The sequence below is a fragment of the Tenrec ecaudatus genome, chromosome 3 (assembly GCF_050624435.1).
Source record: "Tenrec ecaudatus isolate mTenEca1 chromosome 3, mTenEca1.hap1, whole genome shotgun sequence".
Taxonomy (NCBI): domain Eukaryota; kingdom Metazoa; phylum Chordata; class Mammalia; order Afrosoricida; family Tenrecidae; genus Tenrec; species Tenrec ecaudatus.
The window spans coordinates 215,966,040-215,980,967 of record NC_134532.1 but is presented as its reverse complement, the minus strand read 5'-3'; the positions used below and the strand labels follow the sequence as shown (position 1 = coordinate 215,980,967).

General features: G+C 61.0%; 1 protein-coding gene across 1 annotated transcript in view; it reads left to right on the top strand.

The window, feature by feature from the left end:
- The window catches only part of STX18 (syntaxin 18), a 62,692-nt gene extending 47,848 nt beyond the window's left edge, over nucleotides 1-14,844 (top strand). The window contains exons 2-11 of the mRNA XM_075544544.1: nucleotides 457-524; nucleotides 3,853-3,968; nucleotides 4,770-4,847; nucleotides 4,947-5,013; nucleotides 7,729-7,844; nucleotides 8,884-8,975; nucleotides 12,552-12,610; nucleotides 13,348-13,417; nucleotides 14,199-14,279; nucleotides 14,524-14,844. Coding sequence (XP_075400659.1) covers nucleotides 457-524; nucleotides 3,853-3,968; nucleotides 4,770-4,847; nucleotides 4,947-5,013; nucleotides 7,729-7,844; nucleotides 8,884-8,975; nucleotides 12,552-12,610; nucleotides 13,348-13,417; nucleotides 14,199-14,279; nucleotides 14,524-14,619 — 843 coding nt within the window. The 3' untranslated portion in view covers nucleotides 14,620-14,844. The remainder of the gene's footprint in view (nucleotides 1-456; nucleotides 525-3,852; nucleotides 3,969-4,769; nucleotides 4,848-4,946; nucleotides 5,014-7,728; nucleotides 7,845-8,883; nucleotides 8,976-12,551; nucleotides 12,611-13,347; nucleotides 13,418-14,198; nucleotides 14,280-14,523) is intronic.
- Nucleotides 14,845-14,928: the final 84 nt, after the last annotated feature.

Genomic DNA, 14,928 nt, shown 5'->3' with positions numbered 1-14,928 from the left:
CCTTGTGACAAATCTCGCCAGTCCCCGATAGCTGTTCAGGAGCTGTGGGCTTGGAGTGGGGGTGTTAAAGGGGATGACCCTCAACAAGTGGTCATTGACTCTCAACCTCCATAGCGGTGTACCCCAAAGCACACTCCCCTTGCCTTGGTTCAGCCGCAGTGACCCTAAGGGCAGAGCCCTGCCTGCGGGGTTTCCACGACTCCACATCTCCCTGTAAGCAGGTCTCCCCTTTCTCCCGGGGAGTGACTGGTGGGTCTGAACCAGCCCCTTGCAGTTAGCAGCACAGCGCCTCAGGGCACCCAGCCAATGGCTGAGCCAGGGTCAGAGTTCCCGGGCGTGTGCCAGCTGTCAGAGTCTCCATGGCGCTATCGTCGTCCTCTGTCCATTTAAAATGCGTCTGTGTGACTGTCCATCTGCCCAACCCTCCCTATGACCTGTTGGCTTCCTCCCTTGCAGATCTCACACATTGGCAAGCTGCGGGATTTCCTCCTGGAGCACAGGAAGGATTACATCAATGCCTGCAGGTGAGTGCACGGGCCAGCCAGCAGTTCCCGTTCTGTCACACACCCACAGTCCTGGGAGCCTCGTGCTGTTCCCGTTGTGGACTTGGTGACACAGAGCTGGGAGGGGGGCGGGGGTCTGCCTGCTACCCTCGCTCACCCGGCATGCAGAGCAGAGCTGGGAACATGTGTGCTGTGTGCCAGCGGCACCTCAGGAGGGCCATTTCTCCCCACTCTGTCCACCGGCCCCTCCTGTGACCCCAGGCCCTACTGCCTCTCCGTCCTCGCCTGCTCCCACCCAGTCCTCAGGCCTCTGGTCCTCCTGGCCTCCTCTGGCACTTGACTGGCGAGAAATAAGCATGTGGGGGAGCCCTGGTGGCACAGAGGGCTAAGTGTTGGGATGGCTAACCAAAGGGTCAGAGGTTGGAAGCTGCCAGCTGCTGTGGGCAACACCCTAAAGATGTCTGTCACGGTGCCCTCCCTGTGCTCAGGACAGACCTGTGACGGTGGGTTAGTTCTGGGAGAGAGCTCGTGGGGCCAGTGTAGATGCTCCCTCTTGTTCTCCCTTAGTGGCTTCCGTCCGGATGTCCTCCCCAAAGTACAGGTGTCCACGTCAGGCCATCCTCATGTCTAAGAAGCATGCCTACCGTACTTCTTCCAAGACAGATGTGCTGCTGCTCCCGGCAGTCCACGGCATGGGCCACGTTCTCTGGCGGCACCACAGTTCAGCAGCCGGGAGCCCTCCTCTGGCCCACCCTCCCTGCCCAGCATAAGCGCTCATTCAACGTCACTGGGGCTTGGGTCCAGTGCATCATAGTCCTCAGTGACAGAGTCGCTCTCTCCAGGTTGCTGGGAGCAGGGCAGCCCAGGGCAGCATGTGGCCCCATCTTCTGGCTGTTTCCGTGGGTGCTGACTGTGGGCACCAGTGAGGGGCAGCCATCAGCCGCCTGGATATTTTCTCAGCTTATCAGGAAGCTGCCGATTGGTCCAGTGGTGAGCCTTGTTTCCTAGAGAGGGCGGGGTGGTCCCTACTGAGTGCACTCATGTCTTCACCAGCCACAAAGTTCGCACCACTGTGCCGTGGGCAGCTTTGTGTTCTGCAGAGAGAGGACAGGCGCTGGCAAGGGTGGCGTGTCCCTGGGTGCCCGGCAGCCCTGGAAGAGGAGCATGAGCTGGTGCACGCCCGGGGAAGCCGCCACTGGAGGGTTCACGGCCTGCTAAGAGAGTTCAGAAGCAGAGGAGCCCTTGGTAACTGTCAGGAAGGACTGATGGCCCCTCCCTCTCACCACACACTCACTCACTCACTCACTCACTCACTCACTCACTCACTCACTCACTCACTCACTCACTGTCTGCGTAAGGGACATGCTGGCAGCTCCATACTTGTAAACTCCCTCCTTTCTGTGTTATGGTGGAATCTGCTGGGGGCTCCTGAGAAGGCCAAGCAGTAAGAGAGCTGTCATTTTACTGACCATCACTAGGTGACAGTAGAGCCATGGTTCTCTGGAGCCCGGGACTGGGCAGCTCAGGGACGTACCTTGTTGTTCAACTCTCCTCTTGGCACCTGCATGCCCGCTTGCGGGTGCAGGGCTGGGCAGTGCTGCCTTCTGTTGGCCTAGGGTTGCCATGGGCCAGAGCCCACTTGGTGGCACTCACGGCAGTGGGGACATGAGGGCAGGGTAAGTTTCATGCCCACTCCTCCCACGAGTCCTCCCCCCAAGAACCCTGGACTCTTGCAAGCCTTTTGTTTTCCAGCATGCTGACTTGGACCTGTGCCAGGTGTACTTGACTGGGAGTCAGGGCCTGCTGAGATGCCACCAGCTGGACCCCACCCCCACCCCACCTCCTGGGGAATTTCCTTTGAGGATGAGATTGTAGTAGGCCCGCCCTCCCAGGCTGCCCCGCAGGCCTGCCTGCTCCTACTTCAATCTGCTCTCTTCAAGATGGTCAGAAATAGCCCGCAGCCATCTGCCCTGGTTTCTTTTTCCAAAACCAGTTGTTGGTTTTGGAGCATTCAGTCCCAAGCACTTCCCCACCCTGGGGAGTGCAGTAGGAGGACCGGTATTAATCGTGGTGTTTGTCCTCCGAGGGAGCGCCAGGGTCCTGTCGTCTGCTCCCCTCGTGACCCTCAACCTCCAACCCTGGCCCAGCCACCCCTTTCCAGTCCTTTGTCACCACCCACACGCTGCCGTGACCCCTGCCTTAAGATTCACCACGACAGACGTTTACCGAGCACCTAACTCAAGGCTCTGGGCAAGTGCCCGGCCTGGTTCCACTAGCCCAGTACTCATCCATTCCTGATATTTCAGCCAGCCTGGCCAGCACTCCCAGCCAAGCCCCTGCCCACCAGCCCCCAAGGACACAGCCACTGTCCCTCTGCTTGCCCCACACCCCAGCCACACCAGGCAGCCACACCTCCTCCTGCATCCCCTCCCTTACACATGGTATCTGTCCCCGGGCCCTCCGCCGCCTCCCGGGGATCCCCTCTGTGCTGCTGCCAGGAAAGGGGCATGAAAAGGGGTGGGGTCTGCCCTCTCAGGGGTTGAAGGCCCCTGTGTAACAGCAGATGAGGAAATCGTTTGGAATGATTTGCCCAATGGCTCATCTATTCAAAGCAGTCATCAGAGTGTGACTGCAGGCCTTAATTTGTGGCCATGCCCACTGCTTACCTTGACCCTCAGTCTGAGCTCTTCTTGTCCTCGGTGGTGCCCAGACACGGGCTCATCCTGGGCGCCTCACTCAGCACCCACCTGCTGGACCACATCACTGTAACCGATGTGCCCTCCCCCTGGAATCCACCTGAAGTCATTTGCAGACGATGCCGGGGCTGGTCAGAAACACTGCGACTTCCGCAGTGGCGGGTGTGGGCTCCGACGCCCAGAGTCAGGCTCTGGGCCTGCATGGGACAGACAGCTTTCTCACACACACCCTGTCTGCCAGACTGAAGAGCCTCCATCCGTGGGGGCTGGGGCTGGGGGGGTCGGCAGACCGCTAGGGGGCTGCCCGGGCCCGAGTGGAGTGGTGTTCTTATGCCTTCTCCATGTGCCCTTCCTGGATGAGGGCCCCGTGCCCACAAGAGAAATGGAAGCTGTTTCTGAAAGGTCCACAGGGGGGTCTGAGGGCTGTCACTCCCACTCTGCCAGGCAGACTCTTCCATCGCAGCCTTGGGGCACCCCTCTCCACTGTCAAGTACCAGACCCCCCTGCTCATGCCCCGCAGCAGGCAGTCCTGAGGCCAGTGCTCGGTCTGGCCGTGCCCCACAGCCTCAGTCCCAGCCTACTTGTTGGGGCTAAGGGGAAGCACTTTCTCCCCCTTCAGCCCCACCCCGCCGACCTCTGAGTCTTCCTTCCAGCCATGCCATGACCGAGTGCGGGCGCATGACCGATGCCGAACGAGACCAGATTGACCAGGACGCGCAGCTGTTCATGAGGACCTGTGCCGAGGCCATCCAGCAGCTGAGGACAGAAGGTACCAGATGGGGGCTCACGGGGACTGGCCACCGCCCAGACCAGCCGCAGCTCCAAGCCCCCTTCTAGTCTGCCCTGCTCACATTCTAGCCTCAGCTTCTCAAGGGGACGACAGAGACCTACAAGGGGCTTCCACAAGTGCCTGGGGATCCCACTGTCCTGAGAAGTGTGTGCATGTGATACGAAAATGTGTCTGTGCATGTCAAATGATCGATGGACAGGGCCTCTCCGCCCACATCACTCAGTGCAGATTTGCACTCGGTGGGGCCCCTTGCACACAATCCTCTGAGCCCTGTGTGTGCCATGCATGCAAGCGCGAGCCATGGCAGGTGCTGTGGGACAGCACGAGGACAGCTGTGTGGGGCCACGTGTGTGCTGGCCCGAGCAGAACTGCAGCTGGTGGTGGAGAGAGGGCTGGCAGAGGGAGGCCAGGCACGTTGTTCCCGGCATGGTGGCAAGTGTGGCAATGGGTGCAGTGAGTGCCTGGCTTGTGGTTCGGTGGGGAGAGGAGCCACGGCGACTGGTGTGGTGGTGGTGCTAGGAGTTAGTGTGGGGCTGCCAGTTCAAACCCACCAGCCCCTCCTCAGGAGAAGGAGCAGGCCATTGGCTCCCAGGAAGACTGACAACATCTGGTGTCCTCTACGGGGTTCCGTGCATCATGTGAAGGATGGCCTGAGCACTGGGCCCCCTTGGTGCCCGCGGGGTCTGCTCTGCAGTGGTGTCACAGCCACACAGCTCCCCTGTCTGCCGCTCCCCACCCCCACCCCAGGCATGTCAGTGAAGTGTGGTCTCCTCTGCTCAGCCCTCAGGGCAGCATCCTCCCCGCAGGTGAAGGAGCACCGAGGTGTCGTCCTGGACTTCATCCAAGACTACCTGAAAAGTACGTCCTGCTTTCTTGCGGGGCGGGCTGAGCAAGCTGTCTGAGGGTGCTCATGGGGGCCATCGTTGTAACCCATGCTATCCTGCCCTCCCCCAACAGGAGTGTGCAAACTCTACTCGGAGCAGAGAGCCGTGCGCGTCAAGCGCCTGGTGGACAAGAAGAGGCTGTGAGTCTTCCTCAGGCACTGGGCCCCACAATGCCTGTGGCGGCTGTGTGCTGGGCCAGGCAGGAGCATGGCAACCCTTTGGGGGGTGGGGGAGGGCAACCCCAGGAAGCAGGTCATGCGCTGTGCTTGATGCCCACGTCGGGCCCACCTGCTCTGCTTCCGGTTGGTGCCAGCTTGCCCGGGTTACCAGGACCTCTGACTCTGAGGGAGGAGCTGGCACATGGCCCATGCATGGCCCCTGGAGGGCTTCCCCAGAGCACCCGAGTCTCCACTGCTACTGCAGGGCAGAGCATCCAATGCAGTGCTCTGTGCAGGCCGAGCCCCCAGCCAAGGCAGGAGCTCTGGGTGGCAGAAGGCCACACAGGTTAAACAACTGGCCCAAGGCCACCGGCCAGACCTTAGCCAGGAAGCCAGGCAGAGTCACTTCTGGGCTTGCCTGCCCCCACCCCCACCCCCCAATTTTGCTACAAACTGAAAAGCCTGGTGGGCAGTGCTCCCTGGGCTGGCAGGGTCGCTCGGAGTTGGGGTTGGTCAACTTGACACAGCCTGGGCAGTAGGAAGGAAGAAACCGCAGTTCAGCCCAGTAGCACGTTCCCCCCCTCCCAGGGGTCTGTTGTTGACTGTGCCACCACCCCGCTACACCTGGGCTGGCTCCATGCTCAGGGTCACCCAGCTGAGCTTGGCGGTGAACCCAGGGCAGCCGTGGTGCATCACCCAAACCTGTGTTGGGTGAGTGGATCGGAGACAGGCACCAGCACAGGCTCGGGTGGAGAGATCTGGCGTGCCCACTGCCCTCATTCCCTGGAGCTGCTATCGCAGGGCCAGCCCCCCACTCGGCTGACAAGCTAAGAGGACGCTCACCCTGCAGGAGGGCTTGCTTCAGGGAAGGCTCCCGGGAAAGGGCTGGTCCTCTGAGCCTCTCGCCAGCATTCCCTGGAGAGCACGGAGGGCACAGCCTCAGTCTTTCCCGGGGCTGGGTGCTAGGGGCCCAGGGCCAAGGAACAAACGCCGCTCCCAGCTCCTCTTTCCTAAGTCCCTTCTCCTTTCATGCTTGTAAGATACATGGTGAGGCAGGCCTCCCGCCCCAACCCACCCCCCGCCCCCTTTGCTGGTTTATCTCAACGGATGCTATCACATGGCTCCCAGGCCAGCAAGCAGCCCAGCCATTTGGGCACATGCTCAATCCATGACAGAGGGGTTAGCTCTGAAGATGCGGGTCCTCTGTCGGGATTGTGGTGGCCTGGGGCAGAAGTGCAAGTCCTGCATTTGCCACAGGTGGACCCGGGCACTTGGGGCCCTGCATCAAGTAAAACCCGGTTCTCAGCAGGTAAAATCCATCCGTCAGGCTCACTGTAACTGAGACAGGGACGAGCAGGCTTTGTCGGCTGGCTGGCAGCCCGGCCAGTGTGAGCAGCCGCCTGAGGGCAGTCGGTCCTGATGCTCTCTGATGCTCACGCAGGTGGTGATGGTTTTGTTTGGTGCCCTTCCATCTGCGAGGGTCTCCCTCCCCCTCCCAGACCTTCTGCTTCACCAAGCGTGATGCCCCCTCCAGCCATCGAGGCCTCCTGAGGACACACACGTCCAAAGCCAGTGACAGACGATGGTTGCCCAGCCCTGCCTGCTAGCCCTCCATCGGAGGCCCCGTGCAGACGGCAGCAGATACTGTGAACTGTGGAAAGGAGTACAGGAGGGGCCACTCCCCGGGGCACTGTTGACTCAGCTGCCTGGGGTCCGGTTTCTGTGGTGCCTGAGCTGCAGCACCACTATGTAAACACAGAAGGCAGAGGGGGCCCTGGGGGGCTGGACTAGAGTGACAGCTGCTGCTGGGGCGTACGGCCAGGCCCAGAGACAGGGCTGGGAGAGAGTTTGTGGGTGTACACACTTGCGGGTCCTAGCTCTGCCCCTGGAGGCAGTGGGCTCCCAGGAGCAGTCAGCAGGTTTGGGGCCCAACTTCAGCCCCAAGGATCCAGGAACTGGGGCTCCACTTGGCTCCTGGGAGCAGGCGTGTTGACAGGGCGTCTGGACCCCATATTGTTCCAGAAGTCAAGGCAGGCCTCAAGGAGGGTGGAGGGCCAATCTGCAGGGGCTCACCCAGCGGGGCTCCAGGGCCCTCCCTCAGTCAGCATTCCAGCCTTTAGGCCCGCTGCCACCCTTGTGGCTCTGACCACCATGAGAGTGCATGCCGCACCCTCTCCTCCCCTCAGGGTGGCTTCCGGGCTTGAACCTTTGGCCCAGCAGGGCTCCTCTCGGTGTTAGCTGCCATTAGCAGTCCTTCCCTTACTTGTGTCTCTGGCCCTCTCAGTGGTAGCACTGGCCGCAGCCACTGGACACTTGGTCTTCTTCGTCTGAGGTCTGCCTGCACTTTCCACAGTGACCCCACAGGATGGAGGAGGGTGGCCCCCGGGGTGTCCAGGGCTGTCATTCTGTATGGAAGCCAGTAGCCATCTCTTTCTGCCGCCCAGCGGCCGGTGTGTTCCAACCATGTCCTTCCAGCTAGCAGCCATGGGCTCTCCCCACCCATACCAGCAGGGTGCCCGGCCATCACAGGGACACTCGGTGTGGAGTGGTCGGCATTAGTGCACGGCCGTGAGCCTCCTGGGCTGGAGCTAGGAGGAACCAGAGCTGCTGGCACAGCCTCCCTGGGGCACATAGGCTGGCACGCTCCTCTGCAGACGCCCGGCCCCCAGAGGACAAGGATGATTCTTCCCTTTGTAGGTCTAAGCTGGAGCCGGAGCCCAGCACGAAGCCCCGAGAGCCCCCGTCCCCCGAGGCAGTGTCCCAGGACCCTTCCAGAGACTCGGAGGAGAAGCCCGCCCCTGAGGACTCTCCAGGTGTGTGTCAGTGTGGCCCAGCCAGCAAGGCCTTGTCACTCAGGTGGGATGAACTCATGAGGGAAGGCACTCCAGCCCTGCTTGTCACTTCTTTATGTGGTCTGCTGTGACAGCGCCTTCGGTGACCAGAGCAGCCCTCCGCCCCAACCCTCAGCGGATCTGTGGGGCAGGCTCTGTCCAGCCCGCCCCACCTGGGGCCAGACTCCAGTGGACTCCCACCCAGCAGCCTGAGGGTGTAGGGGTCTCACGGCTGCCGTCTTCACAGGAGCGGAGGGGAGACTGCACAGGGGCAGTCCCATGGGGCCTGTCCTGTAGGGTGGCAGTGAGTCTGGCTTGTTCCTCTGCACACATGCAGACTGCCCCATCTCTTCCACCCTGAGAGCCACTGGTGCCTTCAAACCTCCCACGCCTTCCCTTCCCCGAGAGGTCCCCTCAGAGGCTCCCTCCTGCCTGTGGGCGGTCATAGTCTCAGGACCAGGCTCTGCCTCGAGCAGAGGGCATAAGTTAGGGTGTGGGGGGGCAGGGAGAGGTGCCATGGACTTAGAATGTTCTAGAGGACACACAGGAGCCAATGCTGGGAGCTAAGGGGTGAGGTGGACCACAGGGGGTACATGGCTGTGGGGCGGACTGGCCAGCCTGGCTTGGGACGATAGGATTTCTCACTCTGACTCAGGGTCTGTGTGTGCTTGGTTCCCAGGACCAAAATGTCTGTGTGTCTAAATCTGGTGTCTTGTACTTAGAGAGCTAGGGGCTCCAGTGGCATGGTGGTCATGTCTGGAGAGATGGGCTGGAATATCCACCCACCTCAGCTAAGTCAGGGTAAACCTGAACCTGGGCCCCAGCCTGTTCCCCATCTCACTCACTCACTCAGTCAGTCTCTCTCACACATACACACACACAGCTAGGAACGTGCATACGTGGACAGTGTCAACTCCAAACCAGGAGGACACCTCCATTGGGTGGGTGGGTGGGTGTTGGGGTGGGGTGTGTCCTCTGGTCCCATGTGGGTCACTGCCTGTCTACTTTTCTTTCTTTCCAGTGGAAAAGCACTCGCCCGACGCCCGGCCAGAACTGGGGAGCTGGGGGGAAGGGAGAGGCGAGGACGAGTTGTCCCCCGAGGAGATCCAGATGGTAAGGCGCCTGCCTGTCAGTGACGAGGAGGAGGCTACCACGTGCTGGCCCCCAGCATCCACAGCCTAAGGGGCTCTGCATGGTGGTCAGGCTGGCCACAGTTCAGTGTGCCCGGGGCTCGTGGTAAGGTTAGGACTGCATCCATCACACCGCAGCATCGGCCACCATCCGGGGCTGGCTCCTCAGTGGTGGGAATTTACTGGAGCTGTGGTCATTTGAGGCCAGTGTAAGACCACCGTCACCCTTGTTGGCGCTCCGTTTAGTGAGGCGGCTTCTGCTCCCTGGTTGTCAAGTGCAATTCCAGTGGGTTTACAGAGAAGCCCGGGGTCTGAGTGCAGCTCGGCTGGGCTTCGACAGGGACAGGACTGGAGGAAGCCCTGCCCGGGGCCCTACGCTGCTGTGTCCACCCAGCATGCCAGCCAGCAGCTGTCTCTGCTGCTGCTGCTGCTGCTGCTGCTGCTGCTGCTGCTGCTTGGTGCCGAGTCAGTTCCTTCTCGGAGCAGCCCGACCCGGCCCTCCACCTGCATGACCCTCCATCCCGAGGAAATGCAGAGATGGCATAGCAGTACCGACACTGTCACACACACATAAGACTGCTGGCAGCAGTCCAGACCTGGTGCGCCGGTGCATTGACAGGAAACTGCCAGGACTCAGAGCGAGAGGTGGCAGGAGTGATGGCAGGCGGATCTTGGCTGGCAGCAGAGTACCAGAAAGACGGGTACTTGTGTTTTGTTAGCCTGGAGAAGAATAGGGGTTCCAAACACTGCCTCGTGTTTCTGCGGAGCCTGGGCAGAGCTCAGGAGTCAGTCCTTCAAACAAAGGGAGCTGCCGCATGGGTCCTCTCAGCATACGTATTCACTGTGTCCCAAGCACGCAGAGGAACACGCGTGAGCGTGGGAGGAAGACTTCCTAAGCATGTGGGTGACATGGCCTCGCTTGTTAACAGAGAGGAGGACACAGAACTGGTTTATGGGCTCACACACGGGCCTTCAGGACAGATTGCTGCTCAACGTCTAGAAAGGACAGCCTCACTCGGACCAGTGGACAGCAATGTGACAACCATCCTGGCCTGCAGAAGCAGCGAGCTGGAAACCAGAGGATACATTGCATGGGGCACACTTGAATCCTGGCAGAACAAAGATGTTCATCCATCCGTCTCCTCGAGGGCCTGCCTTCTTTTTCGATGTCTTTGTTCAGGGACCGGTCTCTCCTGACAAGATGCCCAAGTATAGGAGATGAACTCTCACTGTGCTTGCCTCTCAGAAGCACTGGCCACACTGCTCCCCAGACTGGCCAGTTTGTCCTGTGGGCAGTCCGTCGGGGTTCTTTCAGTGTTCTTCCCCAGCACCACCATTCAAATGCACCAATTCTCCTCCAGTCGTCCACAGTCGGCGTCCAACACCCACCTGCATGGGAGGCCAGGGGCCACCACACCGAGCTCAAGCAGCCACAGTGGCAAGGCAGGACTGGGCGGCGTTTCCTTGTGCTAGCTGTGGGCTCGCTGTGACGGGGAAGCGACTGCGGGTGGGAGGCACAAGTCGCCGTTGATTCAGGACCCTCTTGCAGGCCCTCAATTGCCCAGTCCTGTCTCTCCATTGGGAATAGTAGCCGAGAGTCTGACCTCCTGGCTCAACCCAGAGCACGAAGGGAAGGAAGGACTGTGTGTGGGCGGGTCTGCAGCACATGTGGCCATCATTCATAACCGTCATCTCTTGAGGGCCGTCGGCCCCCACCCGGGGGAAAACACTCAATTGAGCCCAACAACAGCGATTTGATTTGGGATTTCACCTAGAGGAGCGGCTGCCAGCTGTCCCCAGAACAGGGAGGAGGTGTGGGCTCAGTGGGCTGGTTCTGCTGCCCCCCTCCCTGCTCTCGGGTGGAACCACCTGCCTGTATGGAGCGTGTCCCGGGCCGGTATAAAGAAACAAGGCTGGCTTCTGGGTCTTCCGTCCCCCAACCCTGGCCCTTTGTCCTCCGAGGCCTCTCATTATCAGGATGCTCACAGAAGTACCAACGAGGGACGTTAGGCCCAGAGGGACAGCTGCGCAGGGACTGCTGGCCCCGGGCCCAGGCCCCTTCCCCGTGGCCTCCACGTCCCATCAGCAGGCTTCACCAGCCTCGGGCGAGCCCGAGCCCGTGAGAGGGGTACTTGTCCTGTGTAGGCAGTACAGGTGCAGAGAGGTGGGAGCAGGGTCCAAGGGAGTTTGCCACGGAGTCACGGCTTGACCAGCCTAGAACCCATGTAGCAGGGCTGGGCTCTGGTGGCATCCTTGTTAAGCACTTGGCTGCTTTCCAGAGCTCCCTGGTTCCAGCCACCAGGTGCAGAGAAGGCAGTGGCAGTGGACGGGCTTCCCCCAGAGGCAGGCAGCATGGGAACCCCGTGGAGCGTCACTGGGTGTCATCCGGGGCAGTCAGCTCGTCATCGCCGACAAGCACAGAGAACAGAGAAGGAGGTGCCCTGCCCAAGGCTAAAGGTCAGGGAGCTGCATTTGAGGCTGTGTCCTCAGGCCGTCAGCATGGCTGCTCACAGGGTCCCTGACAAGCCTCGGGGGAGGCCTTGGGTTGCTTCCTGCCTCACTGCCCAGACGAGAGGGGAGGTACACCGGTCATTCTGTAAAGGGGGGCCCAGCACTGAGGACCCCTCCTCAGAGCCCCACAGTCACGGGAGGTACCCATCAGCAGATGGGATGGGCATTGTGCATCTGACAGGTGAGGGCATGGAAGGCATTTGAGGGCCTGTAGGGTAGAAGAGGCTGCCAGACCGCACCTGGAGTGGTGACGGGGCTGGGTGTTCGAGAAGGGGAGGGAGCACCAGGAGGTACCCAGGGGGGCAGTGCTGGAGAGGGGGTGGGAGGCAGCAGGGAGGGAGAGACTGAGGTAGCACCCAGCACCATCCTGGACGCCGACTGTGGACGACTGGAGGAGAATTGGTGCATTTGAATGGTGGTGCTGGGGAAGAACACTGAAAGAACACCGACGGACTGCCCACAGGACAAAGCCACTTTGTTCTTCCATTCCTGCTCTGAGGGCAAGTGGAGTAAAGCAGGCTGCAGGCTCCAGCCTCAGTGAGCACAGTCGCCCAGGGGGGACACAGTGTACCCCCAGCAGAGGCAGAGGGTGAGCAGGGAGGCGCAGCTAGAAAACTGAGAAGCCGCCTTCCACTCCTGTCATGTGGGGAGAAGGTGACGGGGGGTGGAGGTAGGGGGAGGGGAAGCTAAGCCGGTACCTGTCTCGTGGGAAAGGGTGACGGGACTTGCATCTGAGGTGGCTTTTCTGCATCAGCCAGGGAGGGACTGCAGGTCCCCAGAAGGTGTGGCTGAGGATACGGTGTGGTGGCCAGCCTGTCCTGTCCTCACAGCAACCAACCTCATGGTGACAGGCGCTCTTCTGACCCACCCCCCAGCACAGCCCCTCGTCTGCCGAGGAAACTGCAGGCCAAGCCCGGGACAGACCGGGGTGACAGGCTGGTGTGTGGGAGGACACGGGTCAGGAGCGAAGGCCACACAGTTGTGACAGCCCCGCAGCCTTAATGCAGAGCCCAGAGTAACGTGGCTCTGTGGGCCTGTCCCTTCACAGTTTGAGCAAGAGAACCAGCGGCTCGTCGGCGAAATGAACAGCCTGTTTGAAGAAGTGAGGTATGTGCAGCAGTCACGCGAGGACCATTCCAGAGGGCCCAGCATGTGCTGTCCACACTGATACACAGCCAGGCCTCCTTGTGGACAGTGGATGTGCTTGCCAGAGACCCTGGTGGCGGCGCAGTGTGGCCTGTTGGGGTCTTTCCTGAGGGGGAAGCCCCTGCTGCATTGTGGTCTCTTCCCAAAGGTGGTGGTCACAGGGCCTTGGGGCCTCCCAGGGCAGTTGTGTATCCCATAGGTCCTTCCTGAGCATTATGTCCCTGAGCTCACACGGCCGCAGCTGCCGCTCCGTCTGCCTTCCTGCTCTGTCCCCCACCTCACTCTGTCCACTGAGACCTCAGCTCAGAACAGCCCTGCCTCCTGGGTCTGCCTCTCGCCCCCACCCCTTAGCTGCTGCTGCAGGCATGAGATGTCCCTGTAGCACCCCAGCCACCCTGGGCACAGCAGGCTGGTCAGAGAGGGGGCCAGTGAAGTCTGACATCCCTAGGACCCCCTCCATTCTGGGGTGGCACTGGCCCCCCATTTGAGAAACGGGCACAGCTGGGTGCCACACTCCAGGGCCCACCTGGTTCAGAATTGGAGGCCATGCGGCACCCCCAGGTGTCAGTGCCTGCTTACTTGATGGTTGCTGAGGGAACCGGAGGTGCAGGCCCTGGCAGACGGGACCCCTCAGCTGGCTGCCCTCCCTGTGGGTGGCCTACCTCGGACACGACCCGCTTGTTCTTGTTTTCGTGCAGGCAGATAGAAGGTAAAGTGGTTGAAATCTCCAGACTCCAAGAGATGTTCACAGAGAAGGTCTTACAACAGGTACGGGGAGAGGCGGTGGGGTTGTAAGTTTAGCTCAGAAGGATCCGGGACTCTGCGCGTGTGGATCCCAGGGACACTGGGGGTCATGAGGTCACCCAGAGCCCTGGAGACATGCTGGGCAGTGCAGTTGGCTGATGAGGGAGGCCTGGCTGCCTCCCGAGGTGAGCTGGGTCACCCCTTCTGAACCCCATGGCAAGAGGGAGGTAGCTGTGACCCTGCAGGACTGCTGGGAAGTTTGCCAGCACCTGGCTGGAGGCAACCCCAGTCTCGCATGGGAGTGTGTGTGTCCATCTGAGGGCTCCTCCAAGTGAGGCAGGTTCTCATAGGAAACAGTCCCGCCACACCACACTTACTTCGGACAACAAATTCATGGGGAAATGGGATTAACAGAGAATGGCATTTCCCCAGAACTTTCTGAAGCCCCTCACAGTCCTCATGGCACACCCACCTGAAGTTTTCAGCCACTACCTGGCACAGTGTGTAGTGTTGAGGCCGACCTATAGCCCCCCAATGTACAGCAGAGAGGGACACTGTGGCCCTGCACTCACTGCCGTCCTATGCCCTGCACAGCAGCCACCAGGTCAGTCCATCTCCTGCAGGCAGAGCCCAGCCATGGAGCCCCCTGACTCCCAGCCAGACAGCCGTCTTTCTCTCCTGAGTGGCTTCCCCAGAGGGCCAGAGGAGGACGAGCCTTTGTCTGAGGGCCCCCGCCTGCCGGGAGCATCCTTCCTTGGGCCAGAGGAGCAGGAGTGGCTCACCTGTAGGCCCTGTTCTCCCGCAGGAAGCTGAGATCGACAACATCCACCAGCTGGTGGTTGGCGCCACAGAGAACATCAAGGAGGGCAATGAAGACATCCGAGAGGTGGGTGCTGTGCCCGAGAAGCCGGCCCACTGTGGCCCGTGGTCCCAGGCCCATTGGTACTTTCAGATTCCCCCACTGCAGTACCCATGGCCAGACCTGTGTGGTGTGCCTGTGTGTGTGTGTGTCAGTGCAGACACGGGTCTCAGAGGGCACAGAGGAGCATATCCTATGCAGTAGGACCCCAGAGCAGCCCCATGGGGTAGCAGTGGGGGTATCTGACCACTGTGATCCGTGCTTGCCCCAGGCCATCAAGAACAACGCCGGCTTCCGCGTGTGGATCCTCTTCTTCCTCGTCATGTGCTCCTTCTCCTTGCTCTTCCTCGACTGGTACGACAGCTAGAGCCTCCGAGCCGCGCCTGCTGCGGCCGCGCACCGCCCGGCGCAGGTGAACCATGGAACTGTCCGGGTGAGACGGCTTCCGGGGTTCCTACTGCCAACGCGCCACGCCCGAGTGGCTGCTAATGGGAGTCGCGGGCACCAGGGCGCTGCAGGCCCCGGCTTGTCTCAGGTCCTTGCTGCCCGTCCGGCCCCGAGAGCCTCTCCTTTCAATAAAGGCAGGAAACTGCGGCGGCGCCCTGTGCCTTCTCTGAGTCGGGAGCACCCACTCTGGGGGCGCACAAAAGTGACTGGTGGTCTGGCTGGCGCTTTG